This window comes from Mandrillus leucophaeus, unplaced genomic scaffold (genome assembly GCF_000951045.1).
Source record: "Mandrillus leucophaeus isolate KB7577 unplaced genomic scaffold, Mleu.le_1.0 Scaffold561, whole genome shotgun sequence".
Lineage (NCBI taxonomy): Eukaryota > Metazoa > Chordata > Mammalia > Primates > Cercopithecidae > Mandrillus > Mandrillus leucophaeus.
Window position 1 is genome coordinate 212201 of NW_012106042.1, and position 19571 is coordinate 231771.

At 36.1% G+C, this 19571-nt stretch overlaps 1 protein-coding gene across 5 annotated transcripts in view; it reads right to left on the reverse strand.

Annotated features, from left to right (window-relative positions):
- The window catches only part of PHKA1 (phosphorylase kinase, alpha 1 (muscle)), a 129923-nt gene that overhangs the window by 83542 nt on the left and 26810 nt on the right, over nucleotides 1-19571 (reverse strand). For all 5 annotated transcript variants that reach the window (XM_011998219.1, XM_011998218.1, XM_011998217.1 and 2 more), the window contains exons 5-8: nucleotides 16064-16146; nucleotides 9914-9994; nucleotides 4776-4874; nucleotides 3552-3698 (exon numbers count right to left, since the gene is read on the reverse strand). In XM_011998219.1, coding sequence (XP_011853609.1) covers nucleotides 3552-3698; nucleotides 4776-4874; nucleotides 9914-9994; nucleotides 16064-16146 — 410 coding nt within the window. The remainder of the gene's footprint in view (nucleotides 1-3551; nucleotides 3699-4775; nucleotides 4875-9913; nucleotides 9995-16063; nucleotides 16147-19571) is intronic.

Below are 19571 nucleotides of genomic sequence, written 5' to 3' on the forward strand. Positions count from 1 at the left end.
AGTGTACCCTACCCAAACCAACAACTTAGGACCCATCTCCAGAAAAAAATCTTTCCCTGTCAAAGCTGCTCCATAAATTCGAAGAGGTACCTGCTCCACCAGATGTGCATATATCAATGCAGGGACACAAGAAACATGAAAAGGCAAGAAACATGATACCTCCAAAGGGACATAATAATTATCTAGTAACAGATCTCAAAGAAAAGGAAATTTATGAAATGCTATAAAAGAAACTCAAAATTATGATCTTAAGGAAACCCAGCAAGATATAAAAGAATAAAGATAGATAATCAGGAAAACAATTCATGATCTGATGAGAAGCTCAACAGAGATATTATTTAAAAAACAAATTTTAATGCAGAAGAATTCAATTAATGAAATAAAAAACACAATCGAGAGCTTCAACAGATGAGATCAAGCAGAAGAATTTCTGAACTTGGAGGCATATCTTTTGAAATAAACCAGGCATACAGAAAAAAAACCAAGAATGAAACAAGCCTATAGTACTTGCAGAACACCATAAAGCAAATAAATAATCACATTATGGAAGTTTTAGAAAGACAAGAGATGAGAAAATGTGCAGAAAACCTATTTGATGAAATAATAGCTGAAAAATTCCCAATTCTTGGGAAAAATATGGATATCCAGATCCAGGAAACTCAAAGGTTCCCAAATAAATTCAAACCAAAAAATGTTCTCTTAAAGGTACATTATAGTCAAAATGTCAAAAGTCAAAGATGAAGAGAAAATTTTAAAAACAGCAAGAGAAAAGCATAAGGTTACATATAAGGGAAGCTTCATTAGACTAACAACAGATTTCTCAGTAGTAATCTCACAGGCTGGAAGAGAATGAGATGACATATTCTAAGTGCTGGGAAAAAAAAAAAAACCTGTCAGGCAAGAACACTATACTCAGAATTAGATCAACCTTACGAGAAATGCCTAAGGGAGTCCTACAACTGGAAGTGAAAGTATGATAACTATCATCATGAAAACATGCAAAAGTATAAAACTCACTAGTACAGCACATACAGAAAGGAGAAAGAGAAAGAGAAAGGAATCAAGCCTTACACTACAAAAAATCGCCAAACTGTAAAGATAAACAATAAGAGAGGAAGAAAGGAACAAAGGATATATAAAACAACCAGAAAACAATTAACAAAATAACAGGAGAAAGTCCTCATTTATCAATAATAACCTTGAATGTAAATGATTAAATTTCTCAATTTAGACGTAGATTGGCTGAATGGATAAGAAAAACAAGACTCATATGATGCCTACAAGAAAGTCACTTCACCTGTAAAGACACACACAGACTAAATTGGAAGGAATGGAAAAAGATGTTCCACGCAAATACAAACCAAAATCAAGCAGGAGTAGCTATACTTATATCAGATAAAATAGGTTTTAAGTTAAAAACAGTAAAAAGAGACAAAGAATGTCATTATATAATAATAAAAGGATCAATTCAGCAAGAGGTTATAATAATTGTAAATATATATGCACCTAACATTGGAGCATCCAGATATATAAACCAAATATTATTAGATCTAAAAGGAGAGTTAGATTCCAGTACAATAATAGTAGGAGACTTCAACATTCTACTCTTAGCATTAGATAGATCATTTATACAGAAAATCAACAAAGAAATACTAGATTTAAACTGCATTATAGACCAAATGGACCTAACAGACATTTACAGAGCATTTCATCCAACAGGTACAGAAAACACATCAGCACATGGAACATTCTCCAAGACTGATCATATATTAGGCGATAAAACATGTCTCAACAAACTTTTAAAAATTGAAATCATTATCAATTTTCTTTTCTGACTGCAATGAAAACTAAAAATCAATAACAAGAGAAACTTTTGAAACTGTACAGATACATAGAAATTAAACAACATGCTCCTCAATGAAGAAATTAAGAAAAAAACTTTAAAATTTATTAAAATAAACAAAAATGGAAACATAACATCCCAAAACCTATGGGATACAGCAAAAGCAGTACTAAGAAGGAAGTTTATGGCAATAAATGCCTACATCAAAATAGTAGAAAGATTTGACATAAGGCCGGGCGCGGTGGCTCAAGCCTGTAATCCCAGCACTTTGGGAGGCCGAGACGGGCGGATCACGAGGTCAGGAGATCGAGACCATCCTCTCTAACACGGTGAAACCCTGTCTCTACTAAAAAATACAAAAAACTAGCCGGGCGAGGTGGTGGGCGCCTGTAGTCCCAGCTACTCAGGAGGCTGAGGCAGGAGAGTGGCGTAAACCTGGGAGGCGGAGCTTGCAGTGAGCCGAGATCGTGCCACTGCACTCCAGCCTGGGCGACAGCGAGACTCCGTCTCAAAAAAAAAAAAAAAAAAAGATTTGACATAAACAACCTAATGATGCACCTCAAGGAATTAGAAAAGAACAAACAGAACCCCAAATTAATAGAAGGAAAGAAATAACAAAGACCAAAACAGAAACAAGTGAAATCAAGGCCAAAAAATACAAAAGATCAACAAAATGAAAAGTCTTTTAAATAAACAAAATTGGCAAACCATTAGCCAGACTAAGAATAAAAGACCCAAGTAAATAAAATCAGAAATAAAAAAGAGACATTATAACCGATACCACAGAAATACAAAGAATTATTAGAGACTATTATCAATAAGTATGTGCCAAGAAATTGGAAGCCCTTGAGAAAACAGGTACATTTCTGGACACATACACCCAAACAAGATTGAACCAAGAAGAAACAGAAAACCTGAAAAGACGAATAACAAGTAATGGGATTGAATCAGTAATAAAATGTACTCCAATGAAGAAAAGTCCAGGAATGGATGGCTTTATTGCTGAGTTCTACCAAACTTTTAAAGAGCTAAAACCAAACTACTCCAATAAATTGAAGGGAAGGGACTTCTTCCAAACTCACTACAAGGCCAGCAGTACCCTGAAATCAAAACTGACGAGGACACAACAAGAACAGAAAACCCATGGGCCAATATCCCTGATGAACACAGATGCAAAAATCCTCAACAAAATACTATCAAAACAAATCCAACAGCATATCGAAAAGATTATACACCATGATTAAATCTGATCAAGTTGGTACCTTGTATCTTTTTACTGTTGAGCAGTATTCTACTGCATGCATATAGTGTAATTTGTTTATCCCTTCCTCTGTTGAAGGTTTTTTCCAGTTTTTGGCAATTATGAATAAAGCTGCTGTAAACATTTGTGTGCAGATTTTTTCGTGAGCGTAAGTTTTCATTTCTGTAGGGTAGATTTCTAGGATGACATAGTTGGGTTATAGGGAGAGTATATGACTAAATTTATAAGAAACTGCCAAACTGTTTTCTAAAGTGGGTGTGCCACCCTGCATTACTACCAGCAATGGCTGTAGAAGCTTTAACACTTTTAAAAGAAACTGTAAAGACAACTCAGAAAACTTAAAGGTTTCTTGAAATCACAGTCACAGGTCATACTTAAGGCCCTCAAAGGCACAATTTACCCTTAAAGTCACAGCCTTAAATAAAACAAAGGCACATATGGACATACCTGAAGCTTGGTGATGATTTCCTGTTTCGTGAGCTCCACCAACTGGCTATCCTCTACTGCAAAGGCAGGGAAAGAAACCACTGAGAGTAGACTAGCATCAACCTCTTTTGATGTTGAAGCACGGGGCAGTAGTGAATTCAGGATAGACTAAGAGAAAAGTAGTTAAGTTTATATAAAAGGATGTATTTCTTCTCCCTTTACCCCAATATCTTATCAACACACATGATATCACTTTTGAATATGTTTGACAGAATAGAACAGAACATTCTTTATCTATTTTAAGTAGGTTATTAAATACCTTGGCATTATAAAACTAATAGCTTTAGTTTCAAAAGATTTATGTAGAAGTGGACCATTCACAAGAAAATCTAGACATTACTCAATAGTTAGAACTTAGAAAACCAGCAATTTCTGTAAATCATCCCTTGTCTTAATTCTGCTCTCAATACTTCCCTATCCTGATTCTTAACCAGTTACTCATGGATAAGGAATATTCTAACATTATTATACCACCCACAGTGCTGTTGCTCCATTAGCAACTACTTAAGAATAAAGTCAAGAGAAAACATAGCTGCTGAGAAGCAGGATAGGGAAGGCTCAGCTCCTCTACTTCTGACATATGTTTTTTCTCTGGGAAATTTTATGTTTTTAAAATTGGAGATGAGTTTATATTCAATAGGACCCTATGGTATCTAATCAGGGTTTAAAGAAAAGGAGAAAATTCTTCATGCCAATGAGAAAAGCCTTAATCTTTCCATATGGAGAGTAATCCTAAACAAAACTGAAAATACATATTTGCCACTTAAAGTCTAATCTCCAAATATCTAAGCTTAGAGCCAACCAGGGACAAGAGAATGTTTCAGAAACACTAACAAGAATACTAAAAATCTATCATCTCTTGTTTTCTTTATATATTTAGAAAAGGAGATACTCAGAAAGAGCGACCATATCCTTTTGATATGATAGTGGTGGATAATTTCATATAGTATGCTGAGATCCCTTTATAACCTTGGGCTACAGAACAGGATTATGATCTATTTTATAGCCCATGCTATATTAGGCTTATCTTGGTACAGTATGCTTGCTAAAGATATTTTTGATATATGGTAATTAATCAGATGATACACTCTCTCTCATTCAGCTATCCTTAATCTAAAGCTCATGCTTAAATCTGAGTCTGGGCAAGAATAAAATTTGCTATTTCCATTTTCCATAATCTCTTACCTGGCAGTGTTGTACTTCATCAGCCAGGACATGGATAACGGATTGAGGCCCACCTTTTACACCAAACAGATCCAGTTCATCTAATGCTTCCAGGGCTGCCTGTGAGGAACAAGAAAGGAAAGGACAAGTTTAGCATTAGAAAGATATATATTTCTTCTCCCTATACCCCATCTTATCAACCTACATGATATCACTTTTGAATATGTCTGACAGAATTTATAATAAAATAACATTATTTATTCCCAGGGCATTCTGAGTTTTTCTTTGTCTCCCATATTGTCTCAGAGAAAGGTAAGGAGTTTGTAGCACTATCAGGTTAAGCATCATACGTTAAGTAACATCATTGTACTCCTTCCTTCTATGAGTTCAACTTCTTTAGATTCCACATATAAATGAGATACTATGTTTTTTAAAATAGAATTTATTTGTTAATTTCTTACTTTTCTAAATATATTTTTTGATCATAAAAGTAAAACACACTCCTTACAAAATATTTTGAAAACATAGTAAAGTACAGAGAGGGCAAGAAAATCACCCAAAACAACCACTTTTAACATTTTTGACATGTTTTTTATTAGTTTTTTCTGTCTATTTGTGTACAGTTGAGATCACATCTGGCATCCTACTTTTTACAGTTGATAATATAGGATAAGTATTTTTCCACGTTACAAAAACTATTTTGGAATACTATTATCTCATATGGCTATAATAAAGTATATTTTAGCCATTTACCAATTGTTGGAAATTTAGGTCGCCTTTAATTTTGTGCTATTAGAAATAGAACTTTGATAAACATCTCTTGCTAAATTATAAATTCCTTGAGGTCAGGGATTATGTCTTCACTAATATCTAGCACACAGTATGGCATACGGTAGGCTCGCAATAATGGCTGTCAAGCTAATAAAATAGCTCTTTGTACTCATTTTGAATTATTTTGTAAGCATCAATTCCCTGAAGTAGAATCATTGGGTAAAAGAGTATGAATAATTTTTAAGGCATAATGCTAAATTGCTTTTCTTGCAAGTTGTACCAACATAGCTATCACTAGCAGTATATGACAATACCTTCCTTAATGCAAACAATGTATTATCTTAAATTTTTTTCCTAATGTGATAAAAAATGGTATATCTGTTGCATTCACATGCATTAAATTGCTAACAAGATTGAATATTATTTCTAGTATTTATTAGTTATCTGTAATTCCTCAATTAAGGGGCAGACTTGACCTAGTCTTGGGGGTAGAAGGCAGTTTTGAAAGTCTTCCCTGAAGAAATGACACCTAAACTGAGACCTATAGGGTAAGTAGAAGTTGGCCAGGCACAAAATACTCATTAATTACTGCCTTACTATTCTACTCCTTGCCCCCGCCAAAGTCATGTCCTTTTCACATATAACTACATTCATTCTAACCCCCATAGCCTCAAAGTCTTAACTCATTCCAGCACCAAGGATAAGACTCAAAAGTCCAAAATCTCATCTGTGAGTCTGAAATCAAAACAATTTATCAACTTTCAAGATACAATGGTGGTACAGGAATTAAGACAGACAGAGATATTCTCATTCCAAAAGACAGGAATAGCTAAAAAGAAAGGAACAACAGGCTTAAAGCAAGTCTTAAACCCAGCATAGCAGACATTAAATCTGAAAGTTGAAGAATAATCTCTTTTGACTCCATGCTCGGGTTGGGATTGGGTCTCTAAGGCCTCAGGCAGCCCTGTCCCTATGGCTTTGATGGGTGCAGTACAGGTGGCTGCTTCTGTGGGTTGAAGTGTGGTGCCTGAAGCTTTCCCAGGCAGGCCTTGCATGCTGCCAGTGACTCTACAGTTCTGGCATTCCAGTGGTGGTCCTGCCCTAGTGGGAACTCTCTGTGGAAGCTGCAACCCCATGTTTCTGCTTCAGTGTTGCTCTAGCGGGGGCTCTCTGTGATGGTTCCACCCCTGTGACGAGTCTCTGCCTGGGCCCAGAAGCTGTTTTATATATCCTTTGAGATCCAGGTAGAAGCTGCTATGCTTCTGCAGCTCTTGTATTCTGTGGACCTGCAGAATTAACACCACATGGATACCTTCAAGGTTTATCACTTGGACCTTTTGGAGTAGTGGCATGAGCTGAGTAAACACTGAAGCAGGGGTGCCGGGAGTAGAGTCCCAAGGCAGTCCTGGGCATAAAGAACACCATAAAGAACACCCCAGGCCTGTCCCCTGAAACTATTCTGCCCTCCTAGGCCTTTGGGCCTGTGATGGAAAAGGCAGCATCTAAGATCTCTGAAATGCCTTGGGGTCTTTCTTCCACTGTCTTGAGGAATAGCACCCGGCTCCCCTTCATCATGCTGATAAGTCCAAGGTCAAGGGGCCCTGTCTGGTGAGGGCCTCTGACTGGTAGAAACTCTGCAGAGTCCCGAGGTGAAATGGGATATCACATGATGAGGGGGCCTGAGTGTGCTAGCTCAAGTGTCTCTTCCTTTTCTTATAAAGCAACCAGTCCCATTCCCATGATAACTCACTAATCCATTAACCCATGAGTGGATTAATGCATTCATGAGGGAACAGCCCTCATGATCCAGTCCCAGCTTAAAGGCTCCACCTCTCAATACTGCTGCATTGGTAATTAAGTTTCAATATGAATTTTGGTGAGGGGGGACCACAAACATTCAAGTCATAGCAATTACAAAGGGAAAACAGAAAATTTACAGTGGAGAAACCTGGTAGATACCACCTTAATGAATTCATAAAAGATAACATCAACAGTAATGGGACAAATTCACATCATGTGCTTCCTGATAATAAACTAAGAACACAGCATCACGTCTGTGGTATTCTTGCCAAAAGCACATAATCTGAATCTAATCATGAGGAAATATCACACAAAATCAAATCGAGGATCATTCTGTAAAATAACTGGCCTATACTCTTAAAAAATGCTAAGGTCATGAAAGACAAGTAAGGACTCCAGACTGAAGAAGCCTAAAGAGACATTACGATTAAATGTAATATGTTATCTTAGACTGGATCCCGGATCAAAAGGATTTTTTTGCCATAAATCACATTATTGGGACAACTAAATAAATGTGAATGGGTTATGTCAATTAGGTGGCAGTATAATGCCAGTGTTCATTTCCTGATTTTGATGCTTGTATCATGGTTATAAAAGAGTTCTTGAGGAAATTCACACTGAAATATTTAGGAGTAATGGGGCTCATGTCTGCAATGTACTCTCTACTGGTACAGAAAAAAATAATTGTGTGTGTGTGTATGTTTTGTTTAATCAGAGAAAAAGATAAAGCAAATATTAACAAGTAGGGAACTTGAGTGAAGGATACTATATAGGAATTCTTTGTACAATTATTATAACTTTCCTCTAAGTCAGAAATGATTACAAAATAAAAAGTAAAAAAGTTTAAGTGGAAAAAACTTTAAATCAAATATACAAAAATACTGATAATATCCAGGTATTGAGAAAAATGGCAAAAAAGCTCTATATGTAAACTTGTAATAATAAGTACCAGTGCAAAAAGAAACAGGTTGTAATAACATGTTCTCAATGTTTGTTTCCAAAGGTATTTCTCTGTCAAACACTTTTATTCACTGAAAGAAACAGCTTATGATAAAAAAAAAAAAAAAGAAAAGAAAAATGACATCTATGGTATATAATGACATATATCCATCATATGAGGGTGGGGAAATGTAAACTAGTGGAAATATTTTTGAAGGGCAATTTAAAAGTATACATCCCTTAACTTTAGGGTTCCACTTTTAGGAATTTTTCCTATAAAAATATTTGTGTAAATTTACCTGGATGTATGTACAAGGATCTTCACTAAAGCATTATCTAGAATATTAAAAAATAAAGACAATTCTGTCAATGGAGCAATTATTGAATACTGTATAGCAGCTGAAAAGAATGAACTAAATTTGTCTGTCTGAAATGACATGGAAGGATGCTTGGTTATGTTGTTCAGTGCACTATGAGATTGTTAGGCCAGGCGCGGTGGCTCATGCCTGTAATTCCAGCACTTCGGGATGCCGAGGCAGATGGATCACCTGAGGTCAGGAGTTCGAGACCAGCCTGGTCAACATGACAAAACCCTGTCTCTACTAAAAATAAAAATAAAAAAATTAGCTGGGCATGGTGGCCTGTAGTCCCAGCTACTCGGGAGACTGAGGCAGGAGAATCTCTTGAACCCAGGAGGTGGAGGTTGCAGTGAGCCGAGATCGTGCCACTGCACTCCAGCCTGGGCAACAAGGCGAGACTCCGTCTCAAAATAAATACATACATACATACATACATACATATACACATAAATAAAACAAAAATAGAATGAAATTCTATTATGATTCCCCTTGTCCTCTTTGTTCTATGTAATATTTTTTACTTTGAATTCTACTTCACTTGACATTCACATAGTCACCCTAGCTCTTTTTCATGTTTGTCAGACTGTATTTTGCTCATCCTTCTGTTTTTAACATTTCTGTATCTTTTTTTTATATTAGAGCTCTTATAGACAGCATATATTGGATTTTCTTTTAGTTTTTAAAATCAATCTATGTCTTTGCATATTAGTAAGAGAGACTAAATCATGCATATTTCTCATAATGGATATGTTTGATCCTATTCCTGCTATCTTATTGTATGTCTTCTTGCTGTTTCCAGAGAAGACAAGAGTGGGTAGGATGAAAAAGTAGAGCCAAGTTGAACAGTAATGCTGTTGCTGCTAATGATGATGATGATGATGATGATGATGATGATGATTTGGGGGATGGAGGAAAATAAAGAGGACAGAGGATTGAGAGATGATTCCTTGATATAAAGCTTGGTCAACTGGTAAATGGAAGGAATAAAAGCCTTCTTTTGCTTGTTTTTGTAATGGTAGAGATGATAAGTTTAGTTTAAGTCCTTTCACGACCTTATGGGATATAATATAAGTAAACACATGCCACAAAAGCAGTTGGATATCAAATCTGCAGCTTATGAAAGTTTTCATCTACATATCCACGGTTCTACAGGAGAATCTGAATGTTGCCTGTGGTTTAAAATAATAATTAATTTGATTATGGTCCACACTCACATTAAGTTTTATCTGTGACAAAGGGACACCAGACTTCCTTATCCCATGCGCAGTATAAACAAGAAAGGAAAATTACCTTTGCCATTCCAACTGAACTGGCATTCAACTCTGAGATCCCTTGGTTGGTCTTGTCTCCACGTTCCCATATCCCGAAGTCCTGGCATAAAATAACCAATATACAATTAGCAAGTCATAACTACTAAATACTTCCTAGATGCAGGAAGTGTTTGCCCTTGAACATAAGACACTAGGAGTAACTAATTTTATATATATATACATACACACACACACACATACACACACATACCCACAATGCTTATTAAGGAGATGCTAATGAGTTGGGTGGCCCCTGCAGCTACTTTGCCAATAGCTTTAAATTCTACTGGAGCCTCCAAGCTGTTGGAAGACTCCTCAACAGTTAATCAGGAGTGCTAAGAACTATAACTCAGTCTATCTGGAGAGGTGCTTCTCAAAATTTTTCATTAAAGCAAATACCCAGTAGATCTGGAAGATGGAGCCTAAAGAGCAGCCTAATATTTTATTGTAAATGTTCATTCTAACTTTACTCTCTATTGGTACTGACAATGTACCATGCACTTATTTATGCATTTTACATTATCTTCCTTAATCCTTACATTTTATAGATGAAGAAACTGATGATGCAAAGAGAAGTTAAGTGACTCACTCAAAGTCACACAGCTAATAAGTGACAGAGCCAGGATTACAGTCCAAGGAATCTCACTCCAAAGCCTACCCTCTTAGCCAGAGCTCTATAAATCCCCTCAATCATACAGCTTTTAAAATTACTTTTAAAACTTTTTATTTTGGAATAACTTTAGACTTATACAAAAGTTGCAAAAACACTACAAAGAGTTCCCATATGCCTTTCACTTAGCTTCCCCTAATGTTAACATCTAACATAACCACAGTGCAATAGTTAAAGCTAAGAAATTAACATCAGCACAATACTATTAACCAAACTATGGACTGTATTTGGATTTTACCACTTTTTCCCCACCAATGGCCTTTTTACATTCCAGGGTCCAAACCAGAATTTCATGCTGCATTTGTCATGTTTCTTTAAGTCTCTTCTAATCAGTGACAGTTCCTCAAGTCTTGTCTTTTGTGACCTTGACACTCTTTGAAAATTAGTGATCAAGTATTTAGTAGATTTCCCTCAATTTGGGTTTGCTTAATGTTTTCTCATGATTAGACTGAGATTATGCATTTTAGGCAAGAATATGTATTACAGACATTATGCTGTGTCCTTCTCAGTGCATCAGAGCAGGGATGTACAATGCTGAAACATCTTATTACTGGTGATATTAACCCTTCTCACTTGGTTAATGTGATGTCTGCTGGGTTTCTCAATTCTACTGTTACTATTTTTTCCTTTTTAATTAAGAAATATCTTGAGAGAGATACTTTAGGAGCATGCAAATATCTTGTTTCTCTCAAACATTAACCCACTAATTCAGCATCCACTGATGGATCTTGCCAGAAACAATTATTACAGTGGTGTTTTAATGGTGATTTTCTAGTTCTCTTCATTACTCCTACAGCCATTAGTTGCAACTCTTCTCTAAGGAAGAGCTGTCCTTTCTCTCCCATTTATTTATTTATTTATTTATTTATTCAGTTATTTATATTGCTATGAACTTACAGATATTTAGGTTTTTCTCTGGCTTATAATAAAACACTATCACTATTTATTTTGTTGTTCAAACTGCTCCAGCTTTGGCTTTGGGTGCTCTTTCAGGTTGGCTCCTGTGACCTTTTGACATGCCTATTCCTTTTTGAGCATGGCTGAACATGGTAGGTCCTGCCTGAAATCCCAGCAATTTAGGAGGCTGAGGTGGGAGGATCACTTGAGCCCAGGAGTTTGAGACCAACCTGGGCAACACAGTGAGACCCTGTTTCTACAATTTTTTAAAATTAGCCAGGCATGATGGTGCTTGTCTATAGTTCCAACTACTAGGGAGGATGAAGTGGCAAGATAGCTTGAGTCCAGGAGGTTGAAGCTGAAGTAAGCCATGATTGCACCACTGCATTCTAGCCTGGGCATCAAAGAGAGGCCCTGTCTCAAAACAAAACATAACAAAACAAAACACTCCCTTTTTGAACATTTTTTCACTTTTTGGCACTGTAAGACGCTCCAATCTTATCTCGTATTTTCCCCACCATAGCCCTGGAATCAACCACTTCCATAAGAAGCCCTGGTTTATTTGATCAGAAAATGATAGTCAGAATCCAAGACCTGGGCACTGGGTACGCTCATTATCACTGAGGTGTCATTGCTTCTAGGCCCTCTTATGAAATGGAACTTGCAAACAGACATGTGCTCACGTGTATGTGCATGCACACACACACACACCCTCCCACCACATCTATATCTCTGTATCTACCTTTAATTACTTTTCATGCCAAATCTCTGAGTTAAAGTGAAGTTTCAGGAAGGTAAGCCATGATGGTTGGCCTTACCTGTCCCCCAATCCAGCTCCATTCTAGTTTGTGCAGCAAAGGTTAGAGTATGAGAATACAGAAATATCAATAATTCTACTGTTATAATCATTGGATATAATGGAGAGGCCAAAGAACCCTAACTTCCGCACTGAACCACAGCAGGCCTGTGGTGTCAAAAGCAAAGCCATCAGTCAACAAATAATGTCTGTTTGCATAAAATTATCTATGTTAGGTTTGTGTTTCTGGTGAATATGAAGTAACAGGTTCCAGATTTACCTTCCCACCTGCAACAACTAAAAAACTATTTATAACATAATGGTTTTCAATACAATGAACATCACACAATGAAGGACAATGATTTCTGAGAAAGTGCAGCAAATAGGATGAGTCCTATGACTGTCCCAGCCTACTGTTGTAAGAGTTTCCAAGCCACTATACAGGGAGGAGAAAACTAAACAGAGCCTGGCAGACTCCCTGAGTTGAAGAAATGGAGCTAAGAGTACAGATACACCAAGGTAACCATAATTTGCAGGACAGATTAACAGAGAAGAGAAAGCTACACAGAAAACCACAGAAATCTGCAGAGGGTCCGCCTCAAATATTCAGCAGAATAATGAAGAATGCATGTAAGTGAGAAAACTACTTGAGGCTAGGGAAAGAATCACCCAAAGAATTAAAGGGAAAAAATACCTAGTGCTCACACAGGACAAGAAATAGTGCCTGTTCTAACTAACCAGACTAGAAAACTTCATAATTCAGGGGCATGGGGTAGAGTATTCAGAAGTGTCTTATTACCTATGTAGTGGGGGAATAACTAGCTCCAGACTAGACATGACTCTGGTCCCATGTAACACATTTTAAAAGTAATAATGGATTAAACTGTTTTCAACTAAATTAACTAGGTCCCTGAACAAAACTCGGGAATATTTACAGGAATACAACAATATCTATGATGCAACAAGGTAAGATTCATGATGTCTTTCATCCAATAAAAAATTACTAGGCATGCAAAGAAGCAGGAAAATATAGCCCATAATGAGACAAACCAATCAACTGAAACCAACCTGGAACTAACACAGATGTTAGAATACTCAGATAAGGACATTAAAGCATGTATTATAACTATATTCTATACATTCAGAAAGCTTAGTAGATACATGGAATATAGAAAAATAGACTCAAATTCAACTTTTAGCGATAAAACTATATCTGAGCTGAAAAATACACTGAGTGGGATTGGTGACAAATTAGACATTGTAAATAAAGAGATTCGTGAAATCGAAGGTATAGTAATAGAAGCCATGCAAAATGAAACACAGAGGGAAAAAAGAATTAAAAAACTAAACAGTACATCTGTGAGCTGTGAGACAACATCACACAGCCGAATACACACGTTATTAAATACCCAAAGGAAGCGGGGGAACATAAAAACAGTATGAAGAAATAATTGCTGAAAACTTTTGATGAAAACTATGTATGCACAGATTCATGGAGCTAAATGGACCCTAAACAGAAGAAATGTGAAGAAAATAACACCAAGAGATATCATAATCAAAGTATTTAAAATCAATAACAAAAGAAACTTTTCTTTTTTTTTTTTTTTTGAGACGGAGTTTCACTCTTGTTGCCCAGGCTGGAGTGATCTCGGCTCACCACAACCTCTGCCTCCTGGGTTCAAGCAATTCTCCTGCCTCGGCCTCCCAAGTACCTGGGATTACAGGCATGCGCCACCACACCCAGCTAATTTTGTACTTTAGTAGAGACAAGGTTTCTCCATGTTGGTCAGGCTGGTCTCAAACTCCCGACCTCAGGTGATCCGCCCACCTCGGCCTCCCAAAGTGCTGGAATTATAAGCATGAGCCACCGTGCCCAGACATAAAAGAAATTTTTAAAAGCAGACAGTGGGAAAAGGCACATTCATGTAGAGGAACAAAGATAAGGTTGACAACAAATGTGTCATTAGAAGCAATACAGGCAAGAAGACAGTGGAACAATATTTTTAAAGTACTGAAAGACAAAAACATCTGCCATCATAAAATTCTATACCTAGTGAAAATATTTTTCAAATACGAAGATGAAATAAAGACTTCTTCAGGCATACAAAAGCTGCAATAATTCATCACTAGAAGAATGAAGAAATGTTAAAGAAAGTTTTTCAGGCAGAAGGAAATAATGCCAGTTGGAAATTTGAATCTACATGAAGAAACAAAGTACACCAGAAATGGTAAATGAATTTCTAATTTTTATTTAAACATATTTAAAAGATAACTGTACAATTAACAGAAATAAAAAAATAATGTGTTGGTCACAAAGGAGGAGGGTGGTTAGTAAGAAGTGGAAAACAAGCCGGGTGTGGTGGCTCATGCCTGTAATCCTAGCACTTTGAGAGGCCTAGGAGGGTGAAATTGCTTGAGTCGAGGAGTTTGAGACCAGCCTGGGCAACATAGCAAAACCTTGTCTCTACAAAAAATACAAAAATTAGCCAGATGTGGTGGCATATACCTGTAGTCCCAACTACTCAGGAGGCAGAGGTGGGAGGATCACCTGAGCCTGGGAGTTTGAGGCTGCAGTGAGCCATGATCGTGCCACTGAACTTCAGCCTGGGTGACAGACAAAAACAGAAACAGAAATGGAAACACAGCAAAGGGGCACACAGAGAAGACACCTTTGGTGGTGTGTCTCCAGTATTGTCCTGGAGTAATTGACTGCATTTATATACTCAACAAATAATAATAACTTTTGTATCCTTACGGAGGTATAACTGATATACAAAAAACCTGCACATATTTAAAGTGTACAACTTGATTAATTTTGATATATGTTTTCAGGCATGAAGCTATCATCATAATAATGAATATTGCAAAATTTCCAAAAGTCTTCTCATACTCTTCTGTAATTCATCTCTCCCTCTGCTCCTGTCCTGAGGCAATCATGGATCTGCTTTCTGTCACTATAGATTTCTAGAATTTTATGTGAGTAGAATCATACAGTCTGTACATTTTTTGTCTGACTTCTTTCACTAAGCATAATGCCTTTGAGATTCACCCACTGATGCATGAATCAACAGTTCATTCCTTTTTATTGATGAGTAGTATTCTATTTTATGGATATATCACAGTTTGTTTATCCATTTACTTGTTGATAGATATTTGGGTTATTTCCAGTTTGGGAGATTATGAATAAAGCTTCAGTGAACAACAATGAAAAGTTGTCTATGTTAGACCATAGAAGAAAAAAAATTGCATTCCTGTATAGTGTCTAACTTAACATTTTATATAGAGAAGATGTTAAATATATTATGATTTAACAGAAACCTACCTCATATGGTAGTTGTAAGGAAAAATAACTTTTTTGCATTGTAAGCACTGAATCAACACCTGCAGATAATATTACAAACATGACTAAATTTTGTTTCTAAGTAGCTAACTGACCCACAATACAACCTAGCTATCTTGCTCTTAAGACCTTAAATCATTAAAATAAGACCACAATTTAGCCCAGATTGCCAAATACATACCATGAGATATCACAGAGTTTGAAAGGAATGAAAGAATAGCATCCTGACCCTCTTGTCTCCGTAACCCCCTTGAAGAGAAGACATAGGATCACAGGTCTTAATAAAGCAAGAGGCTAAAGAGTTTCTGCCAGAAGCCTTTTAGGTTGGTTCACTATAAGCAGTAGCATTAAGAAACAACTGAGTTGCCCAGTATTTAGAAAACAAAAACATCATATGTCTAAAATCCATTCTAAAATGAGTACTCACAGCAGTTTTATATGCAGCTTCAATGTAAAACACAAGGTTCTGTATGAAATTGACTTCATCTAGGCTGTGGACGATATGGAGTCCTGAGGAAAGAGGGAATAAAGATACAGAACTAGTCAATTATCACTGTAAGCTTTATAGGCAGCCATAGTGACTAAGTGACCTCACTAGTCCCAAGTAATCCTACTCCTGTCTAGGAACAATGGAAGGTACTTTGATCTTAAACTATAAAAACAAGACCACAAACAAGCCCTAGGCTAGTCTCCAACTAAGCGAGATATAAGCATATTTCAACATGGAAGAATTTTAACTGTTATTTACAGATTTTACCAAAAAGTAAAGGTTATAGTATAATTAGTATATGTAACTAATTTATAATATGCTTAAATGTACAAACCTAAGCACTTGGGGAATAAAAGACAAATATTTCAAAACTGAGCTGGAAGGGGTCTAAATACTAAGCAAGAAATAGATAAAATTATGATTTTAAAGAGGACTTAAATTGCATTTTTAAGTAAAAATAACTATTCTAAATGTAAGCCATACAAAGATATTATAACTTACACACGGAGTGTTTTACATGAATTATCCATTTAATTTTTACAACAACCCTAAGAGGTAAGCACCTCTATTTTCTCCATGAGGCTTAAAGGAGTTAAAAATTTTCCTAAGGTCATGTAACTAACAAATAGTGGAATCGGGACTCAATTGACTTGTCGATTTCAGTTTCATTTCAGAGAATGCTGAATGCAGTTTCATTAGGAGGTAAGATGTTACACTGCCTCCTAATATTTATAATATGATCCATTTTTGCTTAAAAACTCCTTTCTTTATATCTCCCCCCTCAAACATACAGAACTACAAAAATACATACCAGGAGGATGTTAGTTAATAGCAGTTATCTTTGGTGGTGAGATTCAAGGTAGTTTTATCTTTTCTGGACATCTTTGCAATTTTACAGTATTCTACAAGAAACAGGTGCTACTTGTGTAATGTAAAAAGTTATATTAAAAAGCAAAATCATAATAAATCAGAAAACTGCAGGATATATTTCACAAAAATTTATACAAAATTACTAAATCCTGAGCACTAAAAGTTTTTATACATGTAAAATTTACTAAGCAGTTTTTAATACACCTTTTATAACAATAAATATTACTGTGTACATATTAAAGACTTGGTTTAGACTACTTGATTCTAAACTAAGAAATCATTTCAGAATTTAAAAATCAGGCAGCTAATTTTTCCTTTCCAGTCTATAACAAGCAGGAGGAAAAAGTGAACATCAGGTTAGCTGTAGATACTAAACTTTTAAGCTTCTCATATTTACTTGGTGGAGGCTATTCTATTTAAACAAAAAATTTTGTGTCCACATTTGTCACAAAAACACATGTGCTGGTTTAATGGAAATGAGTACATATGTCAGCTATGTAGTTGTGTTATAGTCAGAAAAAAACAAGAATTTCCAGTTTGCTGAACAGTGGGCATATCTAGAGCAATTAGATCTAGGTGAAAAAAACTTCCTTAAAAGGGCTTGAGAATGGAAAAAGTCCTCTCACATTCTTAGAAGCATGACGTAAAATGATTGTCAAATGTTTCTTAAAGTCACCTTTCAAATGAACTCCACTGTGAATATCCTGAACACCCATTCCAGTTCAGAAAGAATTCTTAGAACTAACACGCCCTTCGTAAGTCAGTACTTAGTAATACTCTTTCATGAAAAAAATCAAACTGTACTGAAGGATAACCAGTGAGTCTTGCTGCTACCCAGAACCACATCACCTTCACCACTGCCAAATCTCTCTGGAGAAACCTGTTTTACCAGTTTCTTCTGTATCCTTTCAGAGATATATTATGCATGTACAAACATTACACAAAGGATAGTACTGTATATTATACTGGTTTTGCTTTTTCATATATAAGTAACTTGGAGATAATTTCAAATACGTCTGTCTCATTTTTTTAATGTCTACAGAACATTTCACTGAATGGTTACTCATGTAACCAGTTCCCTACTGAAGGACATTTAGGTTGTATCAAATCTTTCATCACTAGAATGTTGCAATGAGTATTTGTGTAAATATATCTTTATGCACATGTGCCAGTATATCAGGGCAGATTCTTAGAATTGCTGACCCAAAGATGTAAGCATATTATTTTCCAATGTTTTATTATGAACACTTTCAAACAAACAAAAAAAAGAAACAATTTTACAGAGGACTCCTGTATACTCACCACCTGAACTCCACCATTAACATTTTAGTGTACTTTGTTCATCACGTATTCTATCCATCTTCCTTTTTGACACATTTCAGAGTAAGCTGCAGATATTCGTACACTTCCCTCTAAATACTTCATCATGTATATTAAATTTTGATAATCATCTCCAAGTTATTTTTCAAACAAATTCTACAGTTTATATACCAACACTGACTGCCTGTTTCCCTACATCTTTGCAAACACAGGCTTTAATAACAATTTTTAATCTTTGTCTCACTTTAATTGATAAGAAATAGAACCTCCTTGTAGTTTAATTTCCAATTTTTTATTATGAGTAAGGTTGTGAATCTTTTCATATATTTATAAGCCATCTGTATTTCGTATTTCTTTTCCTATGAACTATTTGGTCACGTCCTTCAGATTTTTACTGAATTGCTGGTCTTCCTGTTACATACATATACCAGTCTTGGTATATATATGGTCTTAGTATATACATATATATATGTACCATCTGTATAATAATAAGCCTCATTCTCTGTCGTTTTTAAAAACAATTTTATTGAGATACATAAAAAGTATGCATTATAAGTATATATTCAATGGTTTCTAGTGTATGCACAGTTGTATGACCATCACTGCAACTGATTTTAGAACATTTTCATCACTCCAAAAAGAAATCTTGCACCCATTAGGAGTCATCATACATATATATGTGTGTACCAGAAAGACTGACAATAGAAATCAGAGGCTGAGAGAAGGCAGAAGTATGAAATTGGCCTTATTCATCTCTTAGATTTGTATCACAGCTATACCATACAAATGCCACATATTTCTACCACTTATGTCCTTTTGCTCATAATCTCCATTTAAATGGCCTTCCCTTCCTTTCCATATCTTGAAATCTCACTGTTCTTTCAAGGCCCAGCTCAAACACTACCTCCTCTGTGATGCTGTCATTGCTTCCCCTCTTCTGTGGTTCATACATATTGTGAGTGTGTGTGTGTGTGTGTGTATTTGCTCAGCATTAAACTTTAAAAAAATTTTTCCTGGCCGGGCGCGGTGGCTCAAGCCTGTAATCCCAGCACTTTGGGAGGCTGAGACGGGCGGATCACGAGGTCAGGAGATCGAGACCATCCTGGCTAACACGGGGTGTTACCCCGTCTCTACTAAAAAATACAAAAAAAAACTAGCTGGGGAAGGTGGCGGGCGCCTGTAGTCCCAGCTACTGGGGAGGCTGAGGCAGGAGAGTGGCATAAACCTGGAAGGCGGAGCTTGCAGTGAGCTGAGA